General features: G+C 47.2%; 1 protein-coding gene across 1 annotated transcript in view; it reads left to right on the top strand.

Annotated features, from left to right (window-relative positions):
• Positions 1 to 27,467, top strand: part of SPG7 (SPG7 matrix AAA peptidase subunit, paraplegin) — a 980,080-nt gene that overhangs the window by 798,195 nt on the left and 154,418 nt on the right. Inside the window, exon 15 of the mRNA XM_069635587.1 lies at positions 4,291 to 4,454. Within this exon, the coding sequence (XP_069491688.1) occupies positions 4,291 to 4,454 (164 nt within the window). The remainder of the gene's footprint in view (positions 1 to 4,290; positions 4,455 to 27,467) is intronic.

The following is a 27,467-nucleotide window of genomic DNA, read 5'->3' as shown; positions in this document are numbered from 1 at the left end:
ACTTTGCCTGACCCTTGTGTTGGAACATACCATGTAAACGGCTCTGGTGTTTGTCTGTCCTCTTTCACGGTGTGCGAAAGTGTTCGTCTCAGAAAGGGGGGTGGGGTAGAGTGTTTGAATATCCTATGGGGTAAGATGGGAAAAAGGTATTATGAGAAGGGGGATACCACGTGTCACCTGTCAGTGTCACACATCCTCTCCACGAAGACCCCCCATCCAGGTGATCCTCCCTCACTGGCCCACCCCCAGGAAGTGGATCGAATAGCAATGGCCGTGTCCTGGCCCCCTGGATGATGGATCCCCGGGGATTAGTACGTGAGACACTTTCAGGTGTCTCACACTCTTGTAATACCATATTTATCAAGCCTCGCTTTTATATGATCATGTTAGTGAGCGTGCCTAATTTGATGTCTGATTTGCTGATGCAATTTTTGACTTGAAGAAACATTTCTTTAATTTCAAAATGTCCTTCGTTCTCTTCACCTTCATTACCGCGGACACGCTGAGGTTCCACATCTACCATTGTGGTCCATTGTTTATTCTTATTAGAGCATCCCTCAAAGAAGATTTTGGGTGGCTGTTTATCATGCTTCCCTATTTCGCAAGTATATGAATGTCAGCAAACAAGGTTCAACTCTTGTCACTCCTCTTGACCACGATCCAGTGATTACTTGAGGTTTCACTTAAAGTAATCACTGGACCGCAATTGCATTGCAACTGTTCATTCCGTCTTCTCACGTCATCTGCGGTTCCAGCATATGGGGCCACAGAGATTTGCCCACTGAGCCACGGGCACAGAGATTTACCAAAGGCAGTCCTGCATATGACCTTTACAAGAAGGTACCTTGGCTGTGGAGCTCGGAGGATTGAGCACTGGTCTCTATGCGTGTCCCCCCAGGAGCTCCATAAAGGCAGCCTTAATCCCATGCCTCCTTTCCATAGGGGGAAGATGCTGAGGCTTTTGGTTAACTACAGTTCCATCTCAAGTAGCAAGCCTTTTCTCACCTCATGTTGCTTTGACAGACTGTCACTTCTCCTTCACAAGTATAGTCCGCCTGGTGTGTCCCCTCTTCTGGCTGCAGGAAGGGAGTGTGCACTGCATATCAGCTGGGCCTTGTTCAACCACCACTGAGTTCCTGCATACAACTTTTCGGCACTGCAGGGGTGAGAAAGCTGAAAAGATCTTGTTAGGGAGAATTCTCTGTAAAGGCTAATTTCCCAAATCTAGTGAGTCCCCCAGCAGCTTTGCTGGATTTTTGGGGTTTATTTTTTCTCCTGCTAAGAGTGAGACTCTTTTCCTCCCACTCTTAGACATGATTTGAGGTGTTCCTTTGACTTTGTATGTGTTTTATGGGCTGTGGGGTCCTTTACCCCATAGGGTTTCATGTGTTTTTGGTATATGGGTTACACAGCACCCTCCGTGCCGTAACCCAGGGGTGTCGTAGCAACCCCCAAACATAGACTCCATACCCTGGGACTGACTACTGTCTCCCATGGCATGTAAAGTCACCATTGGCTTTACTAGTCTCAAATTGTGAACAGAACCAGTACAAACCATCCTATTGTGGACGTACTGGTCGGGGCAATTCGATTTCCCCGGGGTCTGTTGTTCGAGGGGGCACTGTCCAGTCCCCCCCGACCGAGTTTTGGCTGGTGGCAGTGGATACTACTTTTTATATTCGACCGCAAATATATTCCTATGGGATTTTCCCATTGTTCGAGGCTACCACTTTTTTAAATAGCCTCGAACATACCGCCGGTTTATTAAATTAAAATAAATTCACCGGTTGGTATTTTTTGCCGAAACTTGGTTCCAAAATGGCGTTTGTGTTCGTTTCTGTGACTCCAACCCAAGTCAAGCCCTTTGTTCCACTTTTTGGCGGGCTTCTCCACAGAAGCCTCCAAAACTGGTGCCACTCTGTCTGGGTACCACAGAGGGTGTGGGAGGGGGTTTAGGCACCCTGGACTCAGTTGCCTCGGCAACTCAAGTCGCACTCTTGTGTGATTGGCCCAAGTATGAGTGACAGCTAGGCTGAATGAATGGGGGTTTTCTGCATAAAAGCAGGGCTTTGGGGACTGGAACTTCAGAAGTCGCCACAGGACCTAAAGAATCCTAGGAGGGAGAAGCCGAGCCGACCTGCAACGACGACACCACCGGTGGAGCCCTGCTGAACCATCTCACCACTTTTCCCGACGACAGAGGAGATCTCCAGTCCGGAGAGTCTTCTTCCTTTGACTGTTGGGGATAACCAGTTTGCCCGTCTTTTCGCCTTCCTGGACCATCTCGTGGCCACCTTGCCCATGCCAAGCACCACGGCAACCGGAATACCACGGTTTACCACTACCGCGAAGAAAAGGGTGCTACCTTGTAACCAGGAAACTCTGCGGCTGGTTTCTTCCCTGGCAGCGCAACAACCTTCATCTTTCCTCCACGTCGAGACCTCCTCTTCCTCTGGACGAAACACCGACTTGCAACCGCTGCCAGGAACAACTGCCCCCGCTGGAGCGTTCTTCCCACTTTCAGGTACTGTGTCCCGCCTGGCTTCCCTTGCGACAGATCGTTCGGGGTGACAGTAAATCCTCGACTTTCTAACCTGGGTTAGCCTGGGACCTGTTAACTAACTTTTCCTGACTTGATCTCAATCTTTTGTGAACTTTCTACAAAGACTCTTTGGGCATAACCCCACTGTGTGATCCTGGACACATTTCGCTTGCTCTCTCTAAGAGTGGGCCTGGCATTTGAACTTCCTTGCTCTCCAGTAGACTTTGCCTAAACTGCCTCACTGTGGTTCTTTGAAAAGTATTGAAATTTGTGTGCTTTCATAACTCTGCCTTTTTCCCTCCCTTTTTAATAACTTATTAGAGTGCCATCTTATGTTAAGCTCTCACCTCTGTCTGAAAATAAGTGGTGTTTCTCATTAAGACTTGTCTAATAAGTAATTAGGGTTGTATATATATATATATAATAGTGACTGTGTGTTGAATTTACTTACCTCTTTGTGCTAGTGTAATGTACAAGTGTGTCTTTAAATAATTATATACTTTTACACCAAAGCTCTGGTCAGTGTTTGCTTGTGCTACTGTATCTCTGTACCTATTGTGTATAATCTTTATACTGCCTAACTCGTCTTGAGAGAAGTCTGACTGCTCAGCCACAGCTACCAGGTAAATCTGGATGGTACAGACTGCTACCAATTGGGTTTACTGCCAACCCCCTGTAGTCCTAAATCTTTTGCAGTGGTCCCTAAGGGAACTGCACAGGTTTCTGCCTAACAGATCTTATGGGTGACAGTGTATCTTGGATAGTTCAGGATAAAGGCAGGATAGTCAACAGTATGAGTCGGTTTATTTGGAGCTCAGCATGTAGCTGCTATCTTGGGGCTTTTTTAACAGTGGAAAACTGAAGAAAATCAGAGAAACTCAGAGAAACTCTTTGTGAATTATGGAGTGATCGTTAGAAGGTTCCTGCCACAAAACAATCCAGAACTAGGTGGATCATTTTATCCAAAAGCGAACAAGCCTCCACCAGGGAAGGCAATTACAAGGAGAGGATAGCTTATTTTGCCTGTACCAATCTCTAGTGCACCCAAGTGGAGATCCTCCTCGCCCTTAACATTTATTTTCAAGGCTACTGGCAGGGCTGATGCTTATGTAGGAAAGGCTTCCCTAACAGATTTGTTTAACTTGTCTTAAAGGCATTTTAAACTCTTGTTTTAATTTCCCCGTTCTTCGAAGGCGGGCTTGCTACTCTATCCGTCGCTCATGATTTTTAATGACTATTACTAGAAAATGTGTCTCGCATCTGATAGCAGGCATTGCATAGCTGGAGAGTATAAGTATCATCTATCAAACGGCATGTGCTGCACTGCTTGAGAGTAGGAGCATCAGACACCAAAGGGTTGACCATGCACTGTAGGAGAGTACAAATATCAGCATCAGAGGGGCAGTTCTTGCATTGCTAGAAAGCATGATAAATGGACATCAATGATTAGTGATTAGGGATAGCCAGAGTATCAAAGGGCCGGAATCACAACTATACAAGAGGACTATTGGACATCAAAGAGCATGCATCGTTCCACTGCGGGCAAGAAGATGTGGCTCAAAATGCCATGCTTGGTTGTACATATCCTACCTGATAAATAACTATTTTGACTGTTGCATATATAATCTCCTATCCTTTCATTTTTTAGAATCCTTACAGTGGGAAACTGAACAAATTGTACAAATTAGTAAAACGCAGATCGACTGCTTCTTTTATATTTCTGTAATCTTTTTCTCTTTCTGTTTTAGGTGCACAGGATGACCTTCGGAAGGTAACTAAGGTTGCCTACTCAATGGTGAAGCAGTATGGAATGGTGCCCAGCATTGGTCATGTTTCTTACCCAGAATCTGAGACTGTGGCAGGCATTGGACGGCGCCCCTTCAGCCAAGGACTGCAAGAACTAATGGACCATGTAAGAATTTGTATCCCGTTGTTTTGCAGTTGGATTTTTATCATTTTTAAACACCAAAATTACTATGAAAAGCCAAATCTAAATATATAGATATTAAGGGGTCAAAAGGGGCAGTGAGGGAATTGGGGTAGGAGTTACAATATAGGGAAAGGGACTGGGTTGGGGTGGAGGGGCAAAAATAAAAATTTGATTCGGTTTTTTGGAGTAATTTTGGCGTTATAAATTACTTTGAAGAAAACAAAATCAGTAAAGGGACATAGAACTATACGAATTAACAGAGCCACTGGGGTCTGGTTTAAAGCTAATTTCTGACAACGTGTGTTTAGGCATCTAAATATAATGATTTATTTTCCTGTCCATGTTTTTTCAACAGTGTTTGAACCCTGGCCTCCAACAAACAATAATTGTTCCATTAATTGTCACTTTTATTGGTTTAAGTCATCCAAAATGGTCTCCTTTAGATGGGCTGGATGCCAGAAACCTGGAAAAGCAAAAACTCCTAAAGGAGGTCCCCTCATGGTCAATTTATATCTTAATTTCTCCCCACCAAGGCACTCTGCAAGGTGTACGTGATAAAGACCTACAGGACTCCAGGAGATAAATGTATCGGCATTAAAACATTTATTCCGGGGGCCACAAGGGGGTCGCACAGATGAGTGCAGCCTGAGCGTGAGGCTCCCTATTCACTGGGTAAAAAAGGAACCAGAGCTCCCCTTATTAGACCCCCCTGGGACAACCCCACCAGGGTTTCGTTCACAGGAGCACCCGGGGCATACCTGCCGGGCAAAGTCGGTGCGAATTAGCACGCTCCAAGCACGAGCTATCGGAGCAAGAAGGCTTCCCGGGAGGCGGTGTGGGAGCTGCCTGCCTTGCAGCTCCGGGCCGGCTGTTGCCCATAAGCAATTTACTCTGTGGCACTAAGGGAGGCCTGCGGCCTTGCCGGATCGGCTGGGGCGGCGCACACCACCGCCAAAAAGACTGGGTTCTCCCCCTGCAAGGCACCCCCGAGGAGTTAGGAGGCTGGTGGTGGCCTGGACAGTGTGTCTGTGTGAAGAACCCTGACGAGGGGTAGGATTGCGGCCCCCAGGGTGCGCGGAGGTGGGTGACCGGATCCCACCCCCTTCCCCGTAAGAAGAGAGAGGAGCAGAGTAAATCACGTGGGATCCCCGGCAGAGGGGAGGCCTGTGCCTGCTGCGCACCATAGCTGTCCCCCTGGTTGCAGCGGGGGACGGCAGCTGATACCGACTTATACCTGAGGGACGGGTAGGGGAGCTTGTGGTCTCCCATTGCAGCACGGAGAGCTGGAGCCAGATATAGATGCCTGAGGACATTGCAGCGACTGAGGGTCCCCATAGGGTAGCAGAGGCAACGCCCAGAGAGTGGGAGTACGTGGGAGGTTGTGGGGGGTACATGGGAGGTGTGGGCCCCCTGTTTAGCGGTGTGTGCCCACCTCCCGGCCACTGTTCAATACTGGTTCAACACAAAGGTAGCTGGGCCCTTGGAAGGACAGGGGAGTGACCCACCCGCTGAAGTTGCTTGGAGTACGAAGGGGGGAGCCCCCCAGAAGACTTGGGGCTGTGCCCTTAAGGGAAGGAGAATTAGGGGGCAAGTGGGGTAGGCAGGTGCAGAGGGATCTGGAACTGAGATCTTTTCTGCCCCCACTACTGGCTGCCCGATCTGGACACTTTCGCCTGCTGGTTGCCTGCCCCTGGGTGTGCGGGGGAGACTATTGGCCAAACCTTCTGGGCACAAGAGACTTTACACTTTAAAACAGGCCAGTGCACGGCAGAAGCCCCCCAAGATAAGGTGCAGTATGCCAGCCTTCGAAAGGAGGCACATGGACGTGTGATCCAAGCTACACAGTTTTGAGTACACCTGGAGGGAGAGCTTGGGAGACTCTGGGCCACCATGACAGCAGGAGAGGATGAGTCCATGGCAACAAAAAGAGATGTGGCAGCACTGCTATGTCAGAATATGAGAGCTGACAATGAGGGAAGGGTCCATAAAATCACTCAGTGGATTGATAAAATGGAAGACCGACAACTGCAGAGTAACTGTCTTTCAACACCTGTCGTCCCTAACACTCGCCAGGAGACTACTGTGCTCACCCCTTACGAATTGGCTGAGTGAGAAGGATGTCCGGTACAAGTGGGGTGTCCGGTACAAGTGGAGATTCCTGTTTTCTATTGCTTTTGAAGTGAACAGTGAAAAATATAAACTGTCCACCGATGAGGAGAAACACAAGGCCACTGGGGAGTTGTTTGTAGACTCCGGAATTCCACAGGGTTCCAAAGAGAATGTGGCTGGTTGAGGGTCAATGGCAAATCAAGGGACCTAAGAGAAGACAAATGCCGGGTTCTCGGAAGTTCAGGACGTTGAACACATCCCCGGCCACCGAGACCTGATTGATGCTTGTGTTGTATCTTTTTCCTATGTGCCAAACACTTGGGAAGGTGACGGCTCTCTCAAAGGGAACAGGAGGGGCATGATTTGACTGGGAACTCCTGTACGATAAATGGCTGTCTAGCACCTTGATGGGCAGTATATCTGGTATGATGGTGGAGGAGAGTAGAGGTTATTTGATGGCAAATAAGAAGTGGGGGCCAATGGGGCTCTGGAGAAAAGTGTTTTGCCGGGAGGGGATCCGAGTGACTGGGTCCTGTTGGTGGTTCGGTTCCAACCGAGTGATGGTAACTGGGGAGAACCAGACACCACTCGCGGTTGGGAGGGGGGTTGGAAGGAGCGGAATGGCGGAGGCTCGTACAAGTTTTTTTTTTTTTTTCTTCCTATGACGAAGTTCGAATTGGTATGCAAAAATTATGGCAACCGCAGGTAAAGGGGCCCAAGATTAGCCGGCAGGGGATTGGCGCTTTTAATGTCAAGTGGCTGAACTCACCAATGAAGAGATCATTGGTTGCTAGGGAATTTCAGAGGGTTGAGCTAGATGTCATGTTTCTCCAGGAGACTACATTTTGTAAGGGTGAGACAAGTATATTGGGGCTCTGGGCCAGTAAGAAGGGCGAGGGTGGGTATCCTATTTGCCAGAGCACTCAAGATGGAGGTGTCCAAGGTCGGGTCAGATGTCGAGGGGAGGGCATAGCTGGTTTCTGGTACCATTAGAAAGGTGCGTTTTACGTTTGACATGATCTACACACCCAATCAGGGGCAACTGAGATTATTGAGGAATATTCTCCCAAAAATACTGGTTGTCATGGTCATGAAGTCAGTGGCACAGGCATGCAGGGGTCACATGCACCGGAGACCTGGGTGGACACTGTCCTGGCACCTTTGGCGCCAGGCTCATGAACAAAAGTAACAAGAACATCCATTTAACACCAAAAGACTTTTATTATGGACATAGCACTTTAGATGCATTAACCTTGAACATTCCATCCATTAAGCAGGATGCATTAACTTTGAACATTCCATCCATCAAGCAGCCCCAAGTGTATTCTTGGGTGTGGCTGCTAATGGATTGCCTTCGCACGTGCTCACTCTCTAGGAGTGGCAGGGTGTGGCTGGTAAGCCGGCCCTAATGGGCATGCCCACGATCTCAGCTATATAAGCTGCCCCGATCCTCAAGACGGACGCTTCGCGTTATTCTGCACTTGCAAGCAGCGTAACGCTCACTGTCGCCTGAGGTCAGACTTACCTTTGAAGATCCTGCTTCCTGGACATCCTGCTTCCTGCCAGCATACTTACCAACTAGGGGAAGCTTTTCTTACCTGTACATCTCTTCGGTGAACCAAGTATTCATCTTTACACTTTCCGGAACGCCGAAATCTTCATCTTGGCACCGCAGCACGACACGCTCCATCGTCGACAGCAGCGCCTGCCAGGAAAAACATAAGACAAGGTTAGGCATTGAAAAAACAGTCAGTTTAAGATTGCGCTTCACCATACTTGGCGCTTTCCGTTAAACCCTCACTTACCTGCTGTCGAGCATTGCTGTTGCATCCATCTTCCATCCGGCCGCGTCTTGCGTCTCACAGCTGCATTGAGGCTGCATTCCATCTAAGGGAAGAAAACAGAAGAGGGACATTATTGCGGGCATAAATAGGAGCAACATATACAGACATTAAAGAGAATGAACAGCGTCACAAGAACTCAAGAAAGACTTACCAATCATAAGGAGAAGCATAGTCGCAGCTGAACTGGACTAATCCTTATCAGGGATCAGTGAAGGAACTAGATCCCATTCGACACGCCCCTGCCAGAAGTAGCAGGACGGAGAGCTTATCTTCCATAATTCACAGGTGAGCTTTATGGGCCGGCGTATGCTCACAGAAACCGTACTTTGGGGTGAAGGGTTCAAGAGGTACAACAATCACAGATTGGGGCACTCAAACACTCTTATCTCCACGCAGGAGCAGTATCATCACGTCCCACCGTTCACAGCTTTTCTACTGGGGGAGAGGCCTGAAGGGGGTGATTCAAGTTCAGGGAGGGCTGCAACCGTGCCCCAAGGCCTCCGCAGAGACCAGTTGAGCATAACACTGGTGGAGAGTTCAGGTCACCTCATCATTGGAGCTGACTTTAACATATGGGCGGACATGAACTTAGACAGACAGGGGTCTTGTGACAGCGAACAAGATTCGTAGATCGGGCTATAGGGAGGTCCTGGAGACTCTGGAGTTGTATGGGTTGCGGGATATGTGGCATCACTTTCAACTACAGGAGAGGGGATATACCTTTTACTCACCCCCACTGAACCTTTACCAGGATAGATTATGCATATGTCTCAAGGGAGTTTTGGAAGGAGGTAAAGAACTCGGAGATTTGCCCGATCACCTTGTCGGACCATGATATGGTTACATTGGATCTGGGCTGGTCGAGAATTAACCCCAGGTGTTCTAAATGGAGATGCAACGAGTCTCTATCGAAGGACTCACTGTTCCACCAGGAGATGGCTAGGGAAATAGAGGAATTCTTCATTACAAACCACACAGGTGAAGTGGACATGAGAATGGTATTGGAGGCAGGGAAGACAACCTGGAGGGGGTTTTGATTCGGGAAGGCACTTGGGCAAAAAAAGGGAGCGGGCCCTTACCGAGAATAGGCTGAGGGAGGAGATACAATACCTAGATATGGGGGCATAGGGCCCAGGAATGGGAAGGAAGGAGAGTATTCAGGAAGCTAGGGGGAAAAGGGAGGAGCTGTGGCTTCTTGAGGAAGGGAAGATAATACGCAACCTGCAGTTTCTGAAACAGAAATTCTTCAAGAAAGGGGATAAGGCTGATGCACTCTTGGCAGCTAGGTTCAGAGGGCAGCAAGCAGAAAGATGGGTAGCGGAAATTGCACGGAGTGGTGATGGAAGTGAGTCCTGTACGAGGGGATTCAGGAGGCATTTGCCTCTTTTTGTGAGACCCTATACAAATCTAAGTGTATGCCGGGGCGGGAGGGATTGAAGAGTGTCCGTCGGATATTCCCCTGCCCAGATTGACGAGTGTCGAATCAACTACACTGGAAGCCCCATAACAGCGGAAGAAATTAGAAAGGAGGTGGGGAGACTGCCGCTGGGGGGAGCCCCAGGGAGGACGGTTTCACAGCAGTATTTTACAAATCCTTCCTCAATGTATATGTTCCATTTATGACGGAACTGTTTAATGACGTAATGAATACTGGCCAAGCCCCAGAGTCTTTCTCAAGGGTACTCATCAAGGTGATACCCAAGGAGGGGAGGGACCCCAAGAAATGTGCAGCATACCACCCTATCTCCCTTCTCAACATTGATGCCAAGATATCCACTTGGGTACTGGCGGCTATATTGGAGGGATACATACCATGCCTAATCCACCCAGACCAAGTGGTTTTGAACAGGGGGCGGACACCATGAGTAACATTTTACACCTGATGCATGAAGTCCGGGGGGGAGGAGGGAAAAAGGAGCCCCCCCTCTACTCTCAGTTGATGCCGTAAAGGCCTTTGATAGAGTGAAGTGGGAGTTTCTCAAAGCAGTGCTCGTCAAATATGGGATACGGGTGGGTTTTCTCTGTGGGATCATGGCTGTGTACATTTTACCTAGGGCGCGCGTAGTGGTGAATGGAGGACACCTCAGTTGGTTTGGGCTGGGTAGGGGGACTATGCAGGGTTACCCTGTCTACCCCTTGTTGTTCGCACTCTCATTAGAGCCCCTCGTGCAAAAGATTAGAGGACATTAAAGCACAGGGATTCCGTGTAGGAGGGGTGGAATATGAAGTCGCACTGTATGCGGACGATATGATGCTGCACATAGTGAACCCAAACGTCTATACCAGCAGTGGTCCGGCAGATAAAGCAATACGGCTCCCTGGCTGACTTTAAGATCAATAAGTCAAAATCGGTCCTTTTCCCACTGGATAGGGAAAGAGATGGAGAAACGGGTAGGTTCCCACCTCTGGGGATGCAGGTTAGTCTGGGAATGTTACGATGCCTGTGAATCAATGTCACGAGGGAAATGGGAGAACTCTTCGGGGCTAATTCCCACCCCCCGATGTCCAGGCTTAAAGTGGACTTGATGAAGTGGAGTAAGCTAATAGTATCCTGGTTGGGCCGTCTCAATGCTTTAAAAATGGTCTTCCTCCCTAGACTCCTGTACCTGTTTCAGATGCTGCCCTTCCGTATTTCAGAATCTTTCTCTCAGGAGACGAAGAACACTTTATTGGCATTTCTTTGGCAGGGGAAGAAGATCAGGATAGCATGGCACGTTTTTTTAGTCCCCAAGGAAACAGGAAGGGTAGGTCTCTCAGATGTGAAACTTTATTATAAGGCCACCCAACTTAGAGTTCTGATACCTCATCTTAGAACCCAGGGGATCTCCAATGGATTGCACTTAACAACCTACATCTGCGACCAGCAGATCGCAGAATTCCAGTGGGGGAATGCCTTTGGATACCAAGAGATAGGCTCCCCTGTAGAATTCGGGAACACCGTCTAGTGGGGACCGTCTAGGACATTTGTAGAAAGGGGGCAGAAAATGAAGGGAGTTACGACATGGCCCTCCCAGTATCTTTGGGTCCTGGGAGTCAGGCATTTGATCTCGAACCGGGAAAGATTCCAGAAATGGTTTGAAGCAGGACTGGAAAAGATTGGTCAGCTATGGAGGGGAGACAGGTTCATAGACATACTTTATCTGGAGGAGGCGCTGGGCATAGGCAAACACTCAGTCTTCTTGTACCTACAATTGAAGGGGGCATCGACCGAAAGGAGCTGGGGTGAACAGATATGGCGAGAACTCACTCCCTTTGAAAAACATCTAGACACCAGGACGAAACTGAAGGGTGTGATTTCAGCAATGTACGGGGCCCTCGTGGAACCCGGTACTGGGTCCACAGAAAAAATTAACTATGGCAGGAACGAGACTTAGAAGAGGAAATAGATCCCGCCCAGTGGGGGAGACTCTGTAGGTGGAGCTTCGAAGACATCAATCTCATGTCAATATAAACTACATGCCATCAAGCTTCTACACAGGTGGCAATACGACCCGGTCAGACTCTCCAAAATGTATCGGAATGTCAGTCCAAGCTGTTGGCGGGAATGTGGAGCGAGGGCAGACTACTGGCACATGTGGTGGGGGTGCCTGAATGTGAAGTTCTTTTGGGATTAAGTCCTGTGGTGGATCAAAGAAGTGGATGGGATCCATCGGGTCAAATCCCCCCTGACAGATCTGTTTGGCTTGGAGAGGCAAGAGGGAATCCTTGTTAGACTGCCTAAGATGGCCTCGGGTCTACTACTAGCAGCAAGAGCATGTCTGGCCACAAAATGGAAAAGTGCGCGCACCACAGATAAAAAGGAATGGGTCAATGTTGCTAGGAATTTGTATGTGATGGAACGAACAACCGCAGGACTGCATGGGCAGGCTGAGTCGGGAGGATTTGAGGCAACATACCTGAGACCCGAGGCACAGGGGGTAGATGAAGAAATTATAGTATAAGAACGGGGAGATGGGAGTCCGTTGGCGTTGAAGGCATGCGTGGGGCCTGAACTACTTGTGAAACCTACGAGGGCGCCATAGAGGCGGCTCTGTGCCAATGGTTTAGTGGAAGGAGGGGGGAGAGGAAGGGGTGGGAGTTGGTCAATGATGTTTCGTAAGGGGGGGTGGCGGATGGAATACAGAATGTTATTGAATTTTTTACTGTCAACAACAAGAGACCATATGCATTTCAAAAGTTGTTTGTTTTGAACAATAATCCTTAATAAAGACAAATTTGAAGAAAAAAAAACATTTATTCCAAATGGATTGTGTCAACTAGATGTCCCTCATGGGCTTTCAACCTGGGGTCGACATCATCGTAGGAATATATAGCACACGGCGCGCCCGTTAGCTTCAGTTCTGTTTTTCAGCGATAGCTAACGCTTCGAAAATGACATCACACTTCGGTTTTGCTAAAAGAACAGCGACATCCTTGAGATCGATGGCCTCATCATGGACACCATCAGCCCCGAAGACCGGGTTGAAAAAATGTCACGACTGCAGCGCCAGGATTAGGCTTGGCAATCTTCATCAAGTGTGTCTGTGGTGCCTTGGCGCAGAGCATAGGATGGCAGACTGTGGGTCCTGTCAGTCCATGACTGATAAGTCTCTGAAAGAGGGCTAAGGGAAATTAGTGGAGGGTAGGCCCCCCTACTAAATCCCCCTCAGCAATTTTGTCGAAGAAAAGTTTGTCAAACAAGTCGAGAGGCGGCTCTCCTCGAAGGAAGAAGTCTAAAAAGCGTTCACGTTCTAGGAGTGGGTCTCACCATTCCTCGTCTTCAAAGAAGGCAAAGAAAAGGACTATAGATAGATTCCTCTCCAGAAAGAAAAATATCCTGCCCAACCAAATCCTCGACTCCTGCTGAAAGGGACTAGTTCAGGCAGAAAATGCTTAGCATTTTTGAGAAGGAGGCCCTGACCCTCTCGAAAGAAAAGGCCATGCTCCTGCCGTGCTGTCAAAAGCAGACAGGAAAGGGCTAAGGCTAAATCCTGCACACCCTCGTGCCCAGGATGCAGGACGGAGACCACACGAGAACCGCTGAGATCTTGCTCTTGACTCCACGAAAAATAGTCAAAGACTCCATCGAGTCGAGGGTCAAGCCTTTTGAGGGTTCAATCGACACCTGAATCGTCGAAAACATCTGGCGTTGGTCATTTATGCCATCAGTGTCGAAACCATTACTCATTGAGGAGGTAGAGAAAGCCTATAAGCTCTTGCCAAGGAAGGTTTTCTTCAAATCTGTATCCTCTATTTATGAGGAGCGCAAGCCATCGGACCAAGACACCCCACTGTTTGGTTTGAAGTTTGGCACTCCTAATGTCCCAGAGGCCCTTATTTCAGAAGAGTCTAGGTTAAAGGACTTATATGAAAACCTTCAGTCTGCAAGTGGTTTAGACCCGTCACCAGAACTTGAGTTTGGCAGACCAGACCCTGCAGACCATGCAGATGCCTCTTACAGGCAGTTTATGACCAGAGTTATTGATTGTCTGGGATGGGGCAGGCCTGCTCCTCCATTCGGGCAAGACAACCTGACAGACATACTCGGCAAAGGTCCACAGAAGGATCCTGTACTTGCTTTTCATATCGTCCTTCAAAAAAAGGTAAATTGAGAAGCTCCTGAAACAAGTCCAGCAGTGAATAAGAACCTCACCAAGAAGTACAGGCCTTGAATTAGCGATCCCAACTAATTATCAAAGCACCCAATACCAGAGAGCCTGGTAGTTGAGGCAGCGACATCTACATCGAAACAGACTGCATACCCAGCCATCCCGCCACACAGGGATAAGCGTTTCAACACTTGGGCAAGGAAGCTATTTTCTGCCAGGAGCATGAGTCTAAAATCTGCCAATGGCACTTGTGCCTTAGCAAAATTTACATTCACCCTGTGGGATTGTGTAGCTATGGCGGCTGAGCATATTCCCAAAGAAGAAGAAAGAAACTGCTTCCTGAATATTGTAAGAGACGGCAAGGTATGTGTGAATCTCGTCAGTCAGGACTGGACTCTGCTGATAGCATCAGCACAGCCATGGCGGCAAGTACAGTAATACGCAAGTTTGCGTGGTTGAGGAAAAGTCAGGTTTTGCACCACATGTGCCTTCCAGTCTCCTCAACATGCCCTTTGACGGCACTCAGCTGTTTGGCAGCAAGGCTGATGAAAGCCTGGAGAATCTGCAGACCTCGAAGGTGGCAGCAAAGTCACTTAGCGCCGCTATCGGACAGCCACAACCATCTCATCCCAGTGAATCAGCTAGAAGGGGTAGGTCCTTTTACTTCTATTCCTCAGTTGGTAGAGCAAGAGGACTGGCTAGTCAAAGGGGCCAAAGAAAATGCCCTCGTAGTGGATGATGGAGAGGTGCCAAATCCACCCATGCAACAGCTACTTTACCATCAGCCACTGGTTCAGCTGCCTCAAAACCTCTGAGGCCTTAACCCACAAAACCCTGATGGGAGGCAGACTCTCACAGCATCTGCAAGAATGGCGGGATATTATTTCAGATGTGTGGGCGTTGGAAACAGTAGCCCTGGGTTACAGCCTCACTTTTCTAAAAAGGCCTTGGCACCATTCACTGATTCAAAGTTCTGCATCTGTTCTTTGTGCAGGACATTTTTAGCCAGCTAGGCAAAGGTGCTATAGAACCAGTACTTGTAACAGAGAGGAACAAAGGGTGGTACTCTCCTTATTTCCTAATCCCCAAAAAGGATGGGGGATTGAGACCTGTCTCAGACTTGAGGCTCTTGAACAAGTTCCTCAGGAAGGACAAATCCAAGATGGTTACTCTTTCTCAGATCCTTCAGGCCCTCCAACTCCAGGACTGGATGGTGTCATTGGACATTCAGGAGGATTACTTTTATGTGCCAATCCATCAGAAGTACCCGAGGTTCGCTGCTGGCAGTTCTCACTATCAGTTTTGAGTTCTGCCATACGGGCTGACCTCCCCCTAAGGGCTTTCACCAAGTTGATGGCAGTGGTGGCAGCAAGTCTCAGGAGAGAGGGGATTCATGCCTACCCCTACCTGGATGATTGGCTGATCAGGGCTTGTTCTCCCGAAAAAGTCATGGAACATTTCAGCATGACCTGCCATTCTCTCCACAAACTGGGCTTCCCCCTTAATTACAAGTCGTCCCACATGATTCCATCTCAATGACTCCAGTTCATTGGAGCAGTACTGGATGCATCCTTGCGAAAAGCCTTGCCACCTAAGGTGAGGGCTGAACACATTCTGCAGATGGTCACCAAATTCCATAGCGCTCAGCATCTTTCGCCTTCGACTTTTTGAGGTTGCTCGGCCTCATGGCATTCTGCATTCTTCTGGTGCCAGAGGCTCGCCTGAGAATGAGATCCCTTCAATGGGACCTCAGGACACAGTGGTCTCAATTCTCGGGCAGGATGTCAGACCTACTTCAGGTTCCAAGCAGAGTTGCACAGGATCTTCTGTGATGGGCCTGCAAGGACAATATTCTGAAGGGAGACATTTTTTGGCGACTATGGCCGGAGATCACAATAGTTACTGACGCCTCACTCACAGGGTGGGGAGCCCATGCCAATGATCTGACAGTCATTGGTCGTTGGTCTCCATCGGAGTCCAAACTGCACATCAGTCTTTTGAAGCTGAGGGCAATGGTATTGTACGATTTGACTAAATATAAAAGTCTGACTACACCAAAAGACCTAAAACAAACACCATGAAAAGTTCGGACTACCAAAAGTCTGAACTTTTCAGGGTGTGTGTTTAGGTGTTTCTGTGTTTCGGACAACCCCCAGCCCCCACCAAATGAAGAAAAAAGAAGGAAAAAAGCTGGGGGCTGCGGGGTTGTCCCCCGTAATACCCCGCTCACTATGCTATACAGTATAGTGAGTGGGGTGTTTCTGGGGACACCCCCGCAGCACACCTGAGAAAAAAAAAACAGGGGCTGCAGGGATGTCCCCCGCAACACCCCTCTCACTATACTTTAAAGTATAGTTTACTTTAAAGTATAGTGAGGGGGGATGTAGGGGAAACCCCTGCAGCTTCCGGATAAAAAAAAGGAAAAAGAAAAGGACCCTGCAGCACCAGTTCCCGATCACGGAAGTGAAAGGGAACTGGCGCGGCAGGGACACAGCGTGAAGGAAAGGTAAGTAGGGTTTGGTTATGTTGGGGGTGTTAAGGGTGTGGGTGGGGGGGTGTCGTGGGTGTGTTGTGGGTGTGGGTGGTGGTGTGGGTTTGTAGGGGTTTTAAATGCGTGTTCGCATGGGAAATGTACAAACCTTTTGTGGTTCGCACATTTCTCATGCAAACTTTTCTGTCGCTGACTTTTCCGTGGCAGAAAAATCACGCAGATCAGAGGGCAATCAGATTAGTGCTGAAGACCTATCTTCCCTCTGTACGGGGAAAGAATGTCCTGATAATGACAGACAACACAGTGGCCATGTATTACCTCAACAAGGGAGAAGGTATAGGGTTGCTGCCATTGCAGCTCTGGGTCTGGGCCTTTCAAGAAAGAGTCTCCATATCGGCAGTTCACCTTGCCGGAGAGGAGAACTCTGCGGCGGGACGCTCTGACCAGGCAGAGCAAAGTCTCCCGCGAGTGGGAACTAGCTCAGGAAGTTCTTCAAGAAATCTCTGTCCTTTCATCAAGGTTTCTTAGAGGTTGAGATATAAGGATTGGGACCCCCTGAATGACGATTTTGCTTTTGTCCAGCAACTACATCCTTGTACCATTGCCTTTGGAACAGATTCAGCCGCTGGTGCAGGGGTAATGATTTAGATCCTTTTCAATGCAATACACCTATGCTATTATCTTTTTTGTCAACTATATAAAAAACAGTGTTCCCAAGATTTAGCCGTGGTTGGTAGGTCTATCCTACCGCCTGGGATATAATTGTGATAACAATATACTAAAGAGTAGACCTACACCAGTCATATGACCAACAGACTATCTCCATATAACATGATATCAAAGAATGCACTAGTTCCAGAGTTGTCAAAAGGAATATAAAAAATACTTTAATGTGAGAAATATACAATATACAACATTAAAATAGTGCAGCAAAGCATAAAAGCACTTTCCGTAGAACAGCTCATCATAGGTCGCCCAAGACGAATAAATAAGGCGGATGTTCTTGGGACAGACATACAGTTATATAAAAATTCATCAGTCTGGGATTAGAAGAAGCCCGACATGTTTCTGTCCTTCCGATGTAACTTAAATACTGGACATTCCTCAGGGGCTGAGAGTTAAACAACGGCGTATATTCTTTAAGTTTCAGTACAAGTGCCATAAACGTTATAGGCTAAAAACAAAAAGGAGATATAGTGTCTTAGTTTCAGTGACTACTACGAGTCTTCATTACGATTTAGTCTTAGACTTTGTGGCTAACCCATTTTTCAACATATATGTGAAAAAGTACATGGCAAATACTGCATGGTACAATAGAGATGATCTGGATTCATCAAAAAACTTCACTTTCAATGTGGACATTTATTCAACCGTTGCATAATAATTTTTGCAGATTTGCAACCCAAAAAACAAAATACAGGTCTTGTTGTAATACATGTATTCATCCGAGTAAAATTCTCTTTTACAAGAAAACACCAAAAAGGAGAATACTTCTTACAGAGTCTGTGCAGGCAAGCTTGTGGATAGAATGACAAGTAAATGTAAGTATGGGGATTCAAACCCTCTTGGGTGTGGCCCGCAATTTGGCTCTAAAAAAGGAAAATATTGGAAAGGTGGATCAGTAGGGAAGACCTGTAAAAAGGCACAGTGAAAATAAAAATCTATGCATTTGTTTTTACCTGTCTACCAAAAGGTTTTGTGAAGACAAAACTGCCTTCACAGATAAAAACAGCACAAAAGTCAGAGAACTAACTTAAAAATGGCAGTTCCTTATTGTATACAGCATCCTGTTGAATTATGGCATCATCCCGTCCCAACACAATTACATCACATGCATTTTGACGTGATGGCAATATATTTGAAAATATTTAAAGGCTTGCATGTACACTGAAAGCAAGTGCAAGTCGGGAAATTCCCTCTACAAATGGTGACCACAACACAAAAAGCTTATACCAAACAGCAAAATACTGTATCTGGTGTTAGAGAGGCACAAAAGGTTTGTAATAACTCCCAGTAAGGTTGCATGACTACAAAAGGAGTGACCTAACTCCCAATGTACGCCTTATCACCTTCACAGTAATTGGAAAATGGATGGGTTATCTTTTTTGTTGCACCTGATAAATCTGGGGCTCCAGATTGGAACTATCTAAGGATATTTGGTTCTTTCAGTCACCAAGCACACATCAGAAAGAGGTATCATAATTTAAGATGCTGTTAATCATACAATTAAAGGACTCACTAATGTGTTCCCTCCTACACCTTTTCAAGTACCTATCTGGGATCTGAATCGTGTGTTGAAAGTTCTTATGTGCGCTCCCTTCGAGCCGCTCCATTCATGTCTATTGAGACTACTAACGTTTAAGACCATTTTGTTAGTAGCATTAACATCAGCCCGCAGGGTGAGTGAGTTGCAGGCACTATCTAGTAAACCGCCATTTTCAACCTTCTACAAGGACAAGGAGTTAAACCTTCTTTTCTGCCAAAAATGGTATCAGATTTTCACTTATACCAAAAGATTGTATTACCCATTTTATCTGCCACTTCATGCTGGCAAGGAAGAGGAGAGGCTACATAGACTTGATCCTAGAAGTGCTCTTTGTTTTTATGTTTCGCAGATGGCGCAAATACGCCCAGTTGACCAACTTTCTATAGGCTACACTGGTCGAAAACTGGGACTAGCTGTCAAGAATCAAACATTGTCCAGGTGGATAATACTGGCCATTATAGAATTCAAAAGATTAGCCGGGAAGGATCCCCCAGAAGGCTTAAGAGCCCATTCCTAAAGGGGCATGGCAACATCTGCTCTGTAAAGAGGAGTGCCAATAAAAAGACATTTGGGAGTCTTTCTAAAGATTAGAAATACGTGGGAAGACACAATCCATTCGAAGAACAAGTTTGTTCGACTGGATGTTCCTCCAACGTATTCCTCATCGCCCCTCCCAGCCTACTCTGCAGTAGAATTTTTGTGCATTACATTTTGCGCTCTTTCAAAGTCTAGTACTGTCTGGAACTCACTGATGCTGGTAATTCTGCGAGAAGGCGTAAAAACAGAAATGCAGCTAACAGATGCTGCACATGCTATATTTACCTATGATGACATCGACCCTGAGATGAAAGCCCTTGAGGGACATTCAGTCAACCGCATCGACGCACAGTGCCCTCTGGTGAAAGAAATTTCTGCAGCAGCTAAAGCTGGAAGAGAAGATCTCTAAAGATGAAGAATACGTGGGATTATAATCCGGTCAAAATAATGTTACCAGGGGTTAGTAACTTGATCTTCACCTCCATGTCTCAAGCTTTGTATTCTCACGTCTGTTGTTCTTTCATTGATGAGCAATACTGTTTGTTCTCAAAGGTTTTCTTGAGTTAATATTCTTATATCTGATTATGCACCAGTGTTCTTGTAAGTTGCTACTGATCTTGTTGAGCAGAGGCCATCCAATGAACACCGAACAGCATGCTCTGGTAATCCCTAGATATTACATGGCAGGATAATGAATACTTTACAAAAATTCATCAAATCTTCCAAAAGTAAAACACCTTGATGCCCTTAAATCTGCCGGGCTAGTAATTCTTGTCCATAGTATCACATTCAGAGAAGATGAGGCAAGTGCATTTGGGCTCACTTCTAAAGGAACTATCCATTCTTAATCAAACATAAGAGTAAAGGGTTTAAGAAATAATTCCGAAAGGTAATGATGATGAAGGGTCAACTGCGTAACTATCCCATAAATAACTCTGTATTACTGAGAGTGAAGCTACTTTGCTGTGAAAATGGCAATATGCTATGCAGACTATTGTAACATGAATTGAACAAACTGGAGGCATTTCACCAATTCTTTATCAAACATTCTTATTCAAACTATAAGATTCTGGCTATCCAGGGGAAGAAATAGCCGAGGTATAGCTCAAGGACAACCACCTCGCTCTACATAAACTGAAGACAGGTAATTCTTAAACGTTTCAGTACTAAAAGAGAATGTCATGATCTCTGCTTCCAAAAGGTCAGGGTTTTCCCAACTCCCTTGGAAGCAGATCCATAACCCAGGTTCCGAGTGCCAACCAGTCCCAATTGGGACCTTTTGGACCCAGTCCTGGCGCCAGTGGCACCAGGCTCATAAATATGCCCAGTCCCAGCGCTGGAAGCGCCGGGCTCATAATGCTTGGGTGGACTTACCTGCAGCAGACCATGCAGCTTACTTGCCTGCCAGTTGAGCCTCTGATCCTCTTCTGTTTGGAACTACTTTTCCTGTTGGGTGGAGCAGGAGCCACTCCCTAGATTCAGAACACTGGAACTCTTCTGGAAAGCAGGAACTATTTTCTTACCTAGGCGTGGCTGTGGAAGGAGACACCTAAGCACTACAGGAGGCTATTTAAACCACACCCGATGGATGAATCTTGCTTTGCGTTATTCTGCATCCTCTGCAGCAGAACGCTCATCGTGTCTTCTGCATCTGATCCTGGGCCTAAGGAAAAAGGCTTACCATCCTGAATCCAGTCTTCAGCAACACCTATAAAGACAAGAAAGAACAGGTTAGCATTACGGTCTTCAGTGACAGCTCTTCACTTACCTGGTCCATCGGCTGTCACCAACGCCTCGCGCTGCATTCCGGCATCTGAAAGACAAAGGCTTACCTACTCTTCGTGCGCGCCGGAGGTCTTCACACTGCATTCCGGCATCTGAAAGACAAAAGCTTACCAACTCTTCGCACGCTCCGGAGGCCTTCGGCGCTGCATCCCCCATCTGAAAGACAAAACAAGGTGCGTTTAAAGACATTGGGGAACTTTAATACTCACGTGCCATTACTCCTTTCCACATCTAACCCAGTGGGTATTCCGGCACCCTGCAGCCGCTCCGAACTTGTACCTGCAAAATAAAAAGACAGTTAGAGCGCATCGTGAAGCAGGCAACAAGCGCTTACTTACGTGCTTCCAGGCGCTTCTATTCATCACACGGGCTCCATCTTCAACTCACTTCAGCCCGTCATCCGCCATCGCCGGAACCCTGCAAAACAAGAAACATCATTACTAAAGACTTTAAAGACATTAGAATTACTCGAAACTTACCGTTCGTGCAGTAAACGACGGACAGCAGACCTCTGAAGTCAAGAGGCCTGCTCCCCTTATCCAGTGAAGAAACTGGTTACAGCACCCTGCCCCGAGGCAGATGGAGAGCACGGCGTTCACTTACCTAAGGTGAGAGCGTTAACCTTTGGGGTTCTACAGGAGAAGAGAAAGGGAAGAAGAGAGAGACATTCAAAAACCCAGTTCCTTAATCCCATATTTTCTATCAGCAGACATCTTACCCTTCGAGTCAGACATACAGTGCACAGAGGTCCAGCCCAAAGAGCCAGCCGTGTGTTACATATCACCTTTGAAGATACGGTATACGCCCAGTCAAGACCGGCGCCTCTACGGGAATCAGGTGAGCGTTACAGAACGCAAAGCCTACCACAAAACTCCCGTCCAGGCGCTATGGAAACCTCGGATACCGACCAGCTAGCCCAGTTACTTGGGGAACTAAGGGCAGAAGTGCATGCAGCCCGTCAGGAAACGAATGCTCTAAGAAGGGAACTGATTATTTCCAAGGAGCGAACAGATGATCTCGCTAGACAATTGCTACAGTCACAAGCCGGACAGACCCCGTTACCCGCATCTGGGGGAAATCTTCCTTCTACATCCTCTATGAATCCAGTGCAGATCAACCTACCTGGGAATGTACCTCTGGCTCCGCCCGAACGATTTTCTGGTGACCCAAAGAGTTTTGCAGTATTTATCAATCAGTGCCGGTTGCATTTCTTATGCCGGCCAGCAGCCTTTCCAACTGATCAAGCTAAAGTAGCTTTCGTGCTTTCGTACCTTAGTGGCAATGCGGCAGATTGGTCGATCCCTCTGGTAAATCAAGATGATCTGGTCCTCCATGATTTTCAAGCTTTTCAGCTCAGTATGGAAAAACTGTTGGCAAGACATTCACAGGGGCAGGCCTTGGACAATGAGCTTCTTTCGTTGCGACAAGGTAATCAAGACCTTTTGGCTTATATTGCGTCTTTCAACAGACTGATAGTGGAAACTCAATGGCCTGAGGACAAAAGGATTACGCTGTTTTATAGAGGTCTACGTGGAGAGCTCAAAGATGTGTTAGCCCAAGTAGTGAATCCCCCACAAGATTGTTCGGACTATATAGACTTAGTCGTTCAAATAGATCACAGACTGCAGAACAGGAAGGCCGATCGTTCCAAGTTTGATGCTCGAGTATTTTCCAAACCGCCAACTCCTTCCAAAGGAGTAGACTCCGGGGAACCCATGCAAATAGGGGGTCTGAAAGGTCCTCTAACACAAAAGGAGCGGGAAAGGAGAAAACAGTTGCAATTATGCCTCTATTGCGGAAACTCAGGGCACTTTCTTCGAGACTGTCCGGTGAAACCTGCCAAGAAGGCAGTAGGAGCTGCAGTTACCAAAGTTACAAACTCTGAGCAGGGAAACGACCTCGCCCGACAAGAATAGAGGTCCTCTTGCCGAGCGTGAAAACCAGTTCCGTGACCTCGCATTTCGTGATACCTATGGTCCTCATTAGCCCTGATAATCCGGCTCGATTACATGCAATTGAAGCTTACGTCGACAGCGGTGCCATCGGCAATTATGTGGATCATGAAATGGTTTTGAGGATGAATCTAACTCTTTGTCCCAAGGCTGTAAAGGACGTCATTACTACGGTGGATGGTACGGAGATAGCCTCCGGGCCAGTAACGCATACCACTCAAGAGGTGACGCTAGTAAGTCAAGATGGACACCATGAGAAGATCGTGTTCGATGTGATCAAGGCCCCTCAGTTTCAGATTATTCTAGGAATACCTTGGTTAGAGAAACACAATCCTCTGATCGATTGGCGAGCAAGAACGGTCCAGTTTCCAGAATGTGTCTCTACTGTCACCCTCCACCTGGTGTTGCACTGGCAGCAATTTCTTCAGAGACTCCCCAGTTACCTCCCGAATACCTAGAATACCAAGATGTTTTCCGGAAGGATCAGGCTAACTCTCTACCTCCTCATAGGTCTTATGACTGCCAGATAGACCTGATACCTGGATCTACTCCTCCTTGTAGTAGAATTTATGCCCTCACCGAGCCTGAGAACCTTCACCTTCGACAATACCTGGATCAATACCTGGCAAATGGGTTTATTTGTCCTTCCAAGTCCCCTGCTTCTTCAGCTTTGTTCTTCGTTCCAAAAAAGGAAGGAGACCTTAGAACTTGTATAGATTATCGCTCCCTGAACCAGATCACCGTTAAGAATAGATATCCGTTACCTTTGATCCCTGAACTCCTGGACCAAGTCAGAAAAGCATGCATTTATAGAAAGCTGGATCTTAGAGGAGCTTACCACTTGGTACGAGTAAAAGAGGGTGATGAATGGAAGACGGCCTTCCGCACCAAGTATGGGCTATTTGAATATCAGGTCATGCCCTTCGGACTTTGCAATGCCCGGCCGCCTTTCAATATTTTATGAACGATGTCCTCAGAGAGCTCATAGATGTGTGTGTTGTTGTTTACATTGACGACATCCTCGTTTATTCTTCATCGGAATCTGAACATCTGAAACACGTGAAGATGGTCCTCGAAAGATTGCGTCAACACAAACTTTTCGCTAAGTTGGAAAAATGTGTTTTCAACGCGACTGAAGTTGAATTCTTGGGATTCATATTATCACCTGGCGGAGTGCGTATGGATTCAAAGAAGGTTGATGCAGTTCTCAAATGGCCATCACCATCCTCCGTAAAAGGTGTGCAAAGCATGTTAGGCTTCGCTAACTTTTACCGCAGGTTTATCCCCGAATTCTCTCGAATAGTCCAGCCCATCACTGCCTTGTTAAAGAAAAACAAACGTTTTGAATGGTCCACCAAGGCGGAACAAGCTTTCCAGGATTTGAAGACTAAATTTATCTCTGCACCAATCTTAAAACACCCTCGCCCCCAACTCCCCTACATCGTGGAAACTGATGCTTCAAGCCTTGCCATGGGGGCAGTTCTATCACAAAAGGACCCGGTAACCAATCAGTTGCATCCCGTGGCATTTTGGTCCCTCAAATTCTCGCCTCCTGAAATCAATTACACGATTACTGACAAGGAACTTCTGGCTATCAAGTCTGCCTTTAAGGCTTGGCGGCATTATCTGCTGGGGGCCCGACACACCGTTACTGTGATTACGGATCACCGAAACCTGCAATATTTGAAAACCGCAAAAGCCCAATCCTCTAGACAACTCCGTTGGGCATTATTCTTTGCCGAGTTTGACTTCATAATTACCTATCGACCTGGTACAAAGAACGGTAAAGCTGATGCCCTTTCTCGGATGGGAGTGGAAGAACACTTGATCAACCCTAAACCTGTACCAATCATTCCCGAACAAAGAATTCTGGGTGTAATCGCCACAGAATCCATAGAGGAAGTTAAGGATAAAGCCAGGCAACTTGTAACTCCAGCAGACATACAGAATTGGCATCTGCAGGGAAAGGACTTTGCATTAAAGGAAAACTTATTGTATTTCCAAGAACGATTATACCTACCCAGCACAGATTTACAGAAAAAAGTAATCTCTTGTTATCACGATTCTTTAATGGAAGGACATCCCGGTATGGCCAAGACCTCAGAAAAGATCAAGCGCTACTTCTGGTGGCCGTCTTGGAAAAAAGATATCAGAGACTTTATAATGTCCTGTGGAGTATGCGCCCAAAACAAGAGTCAAAAGGAAAGACCAGCAGGCCTCTTACGCCCTATTGACATCCCACCTCGCCCTTGGCATACGCTTTCTATGGACTTCATCACCGATCTACCTCCATGCTCCGGATACAATACGATTCTAGTAATCGTGGACTTATTCTCCAAGATGGCGCATTTCATTATGCTCAAAGGCTTGCCAACAGCAGCAACTCTGGCCCGAGAATTTCTTGAAAACATCGTCCGACTGCACGGTTTTCCTTCGGTTCTAATTTCGGATCGAGGTAGTCAATTTATTTCTCATTTTTGGCGAAGTTGCTGTCGGTCGGCTCAAATTGATGTGAGACTATCGACCAGTCACCACCCTCAGACCGACGGACAAACCGAGAGGACCAATCAAACTCTGGAACAGTATTTACGCTGCATGCTGCAACAAACTGAAAAAACTTGGAAAGACATCCTTTGGATAGCCGAATATGCCTACAATAACTCTGTCCATTCGGGAACTGGGAAAACCCCGTTTTTTCTTTTGTACGGCAGTCACCCTTGAACCTCGGAGTTGGATCCCCTCCAAGATCTTGAAACACCAGCAGTAGACTACCTGCATGCTACAATCACCCAAGCCTTTAAGGAAGCTGTGTCTCACCTTCAAAGGGCTAAAGAACAATACAAGAAAGGAGCAGATCAACATCGGAAGGAAGCCCCTCAATATCAAGTAGGGGATCAAGTCTGGTTATCCACCAAATTTCTACCTCTAAAAGGGCCACGCACATTCAACCCAAGATTCCTTGGTCCCTATTCCATCACTACCATAGTAAACCCAGTAGCGGTCAAGTTGGACTTGCCCCCGCACATGAAGATACATCCGGTCTTCCACGTCTCTCTATTAAAACCCGCGCAACCTCAAACCCGACTAACTAAATCTCCAAAACCTATCCTAGTTGATGGAGAACTCGAGTTTGAAGTCAAAAGCATTCTGGACTCCAAGATCTCCAAATCTAAACTATTTTACCTAATTGACTGGAAAGGCTACGGCCCCCAAGAGAGATCCTGGGAACCTGCTGAATATGTCCACGCTCCTCGCCTAATCAAAAGATTTCACCGAACATTTCCTGACAAGCCAAAACCGCCGGAGAAGCCCAGTTTGGGAGGGGCCTTGAGGGGGGGTACTGTCATGATCTCTGCTTCCAAAAGGTCAGGGTTTTCCCAACTCCCTTGGAAGCAGATCCATAACCCAGGTTCCGAGTGCCAACCAGTCCCAATTGGGACCTTTTGGACCCAGTCCTGGCGCCAGTGGCACCAGGCTCATAAATATGCCCAGTCCCAGCGCTGGAAGCGCCGGGCTCATAATGCTTGGGTGGACTTACCTGCAGCAGACCATGCTGCTTACTTGCCTGCCAGTTGAGCCTCTGATCCTCTTCTGTTTGGAACTACTTTTTCTGTTGGGTGGGGCAGGAGCCACTCCCTAGATTCAGAATACTGGAACTCTTCTGGAAAGCAGGAACTCTTTTCTTACCTAGGCGTGGCTGTGCAAGGAGACACCTAAGCACTACAGGAGGCTATTTAAACCACCCCGATGGATGAATCTTGCTTTGCGTTATTCTGCATCCTCTGCAGCAGAACGCTCATCGTGTCTCCTGCATCTGATCCTGGGCCTAAGGAAAAAGGCTTACCATCCTGAATCCAGTCTTCAGCAACACCTATAAAGACAAGAAAGAACAGGTTAGCATTACGGTCTTCAGTGACAGCTCTTCACTTACCTGGTCCATCGGCTGTCACCAACGCCTCGCGCTGCATTCCGGCATCTGAAAGACAAAGGCTTACCTACTCTTCGTGCGCTCCGGAGGTCTTCACACTGCATTCCGGCATCTGAAAGACAAAAGCTTACCAACTCTTCGCACGCTCCGGAGGCCTTCGGCGCTGCATCCCGCATCTGAAAGACAAAACAAGGTGCGTTTAAAGACATTGGGGAACTTTAATACTCACGTGCCATTACTCCTTTCCACATCTAACCCAGTGGGTATTCCGGCACCCTGCAGCCGCTCCGAACTTCTACCTGCAAAATAAAAAGACAGTTAGAGCGCATCGTGAAGCAGGCAACAAGCGCTTACTTACGTGCTTCCAGGCGCTTCTATTCATCACACGGGCTCCATCTTCAACTCACTTCAGCCCGTCATCCGCCATCGCCGGAACCCTGCAAAACAAGAAACATCATTACTAAAGACTTTAAAGACATTAGAATTCCTCGAAAC

This window comes from Ambystoma mexicanum, chromosome 1q, assembly GCF_040938575.1.
Source record: "Ambystoma mexicanum isolate Mex_15411 chromosome 1q, UKY_AmexF1_1, whole genome shotgun sequence".
In the NCBI taxonomy this organism is placed as follows: domain Eukaryota; kingdom Metazoa; phylum Chordata; class Amphibia; order Caudata; family Ambystomatidae; genus Ambystoma; species Ambystoma mexicanum.
Note: the sequence above shows the minus strand (reverse complement) of the source record. Positions and strands in the feature narration are given on the sequence as shown.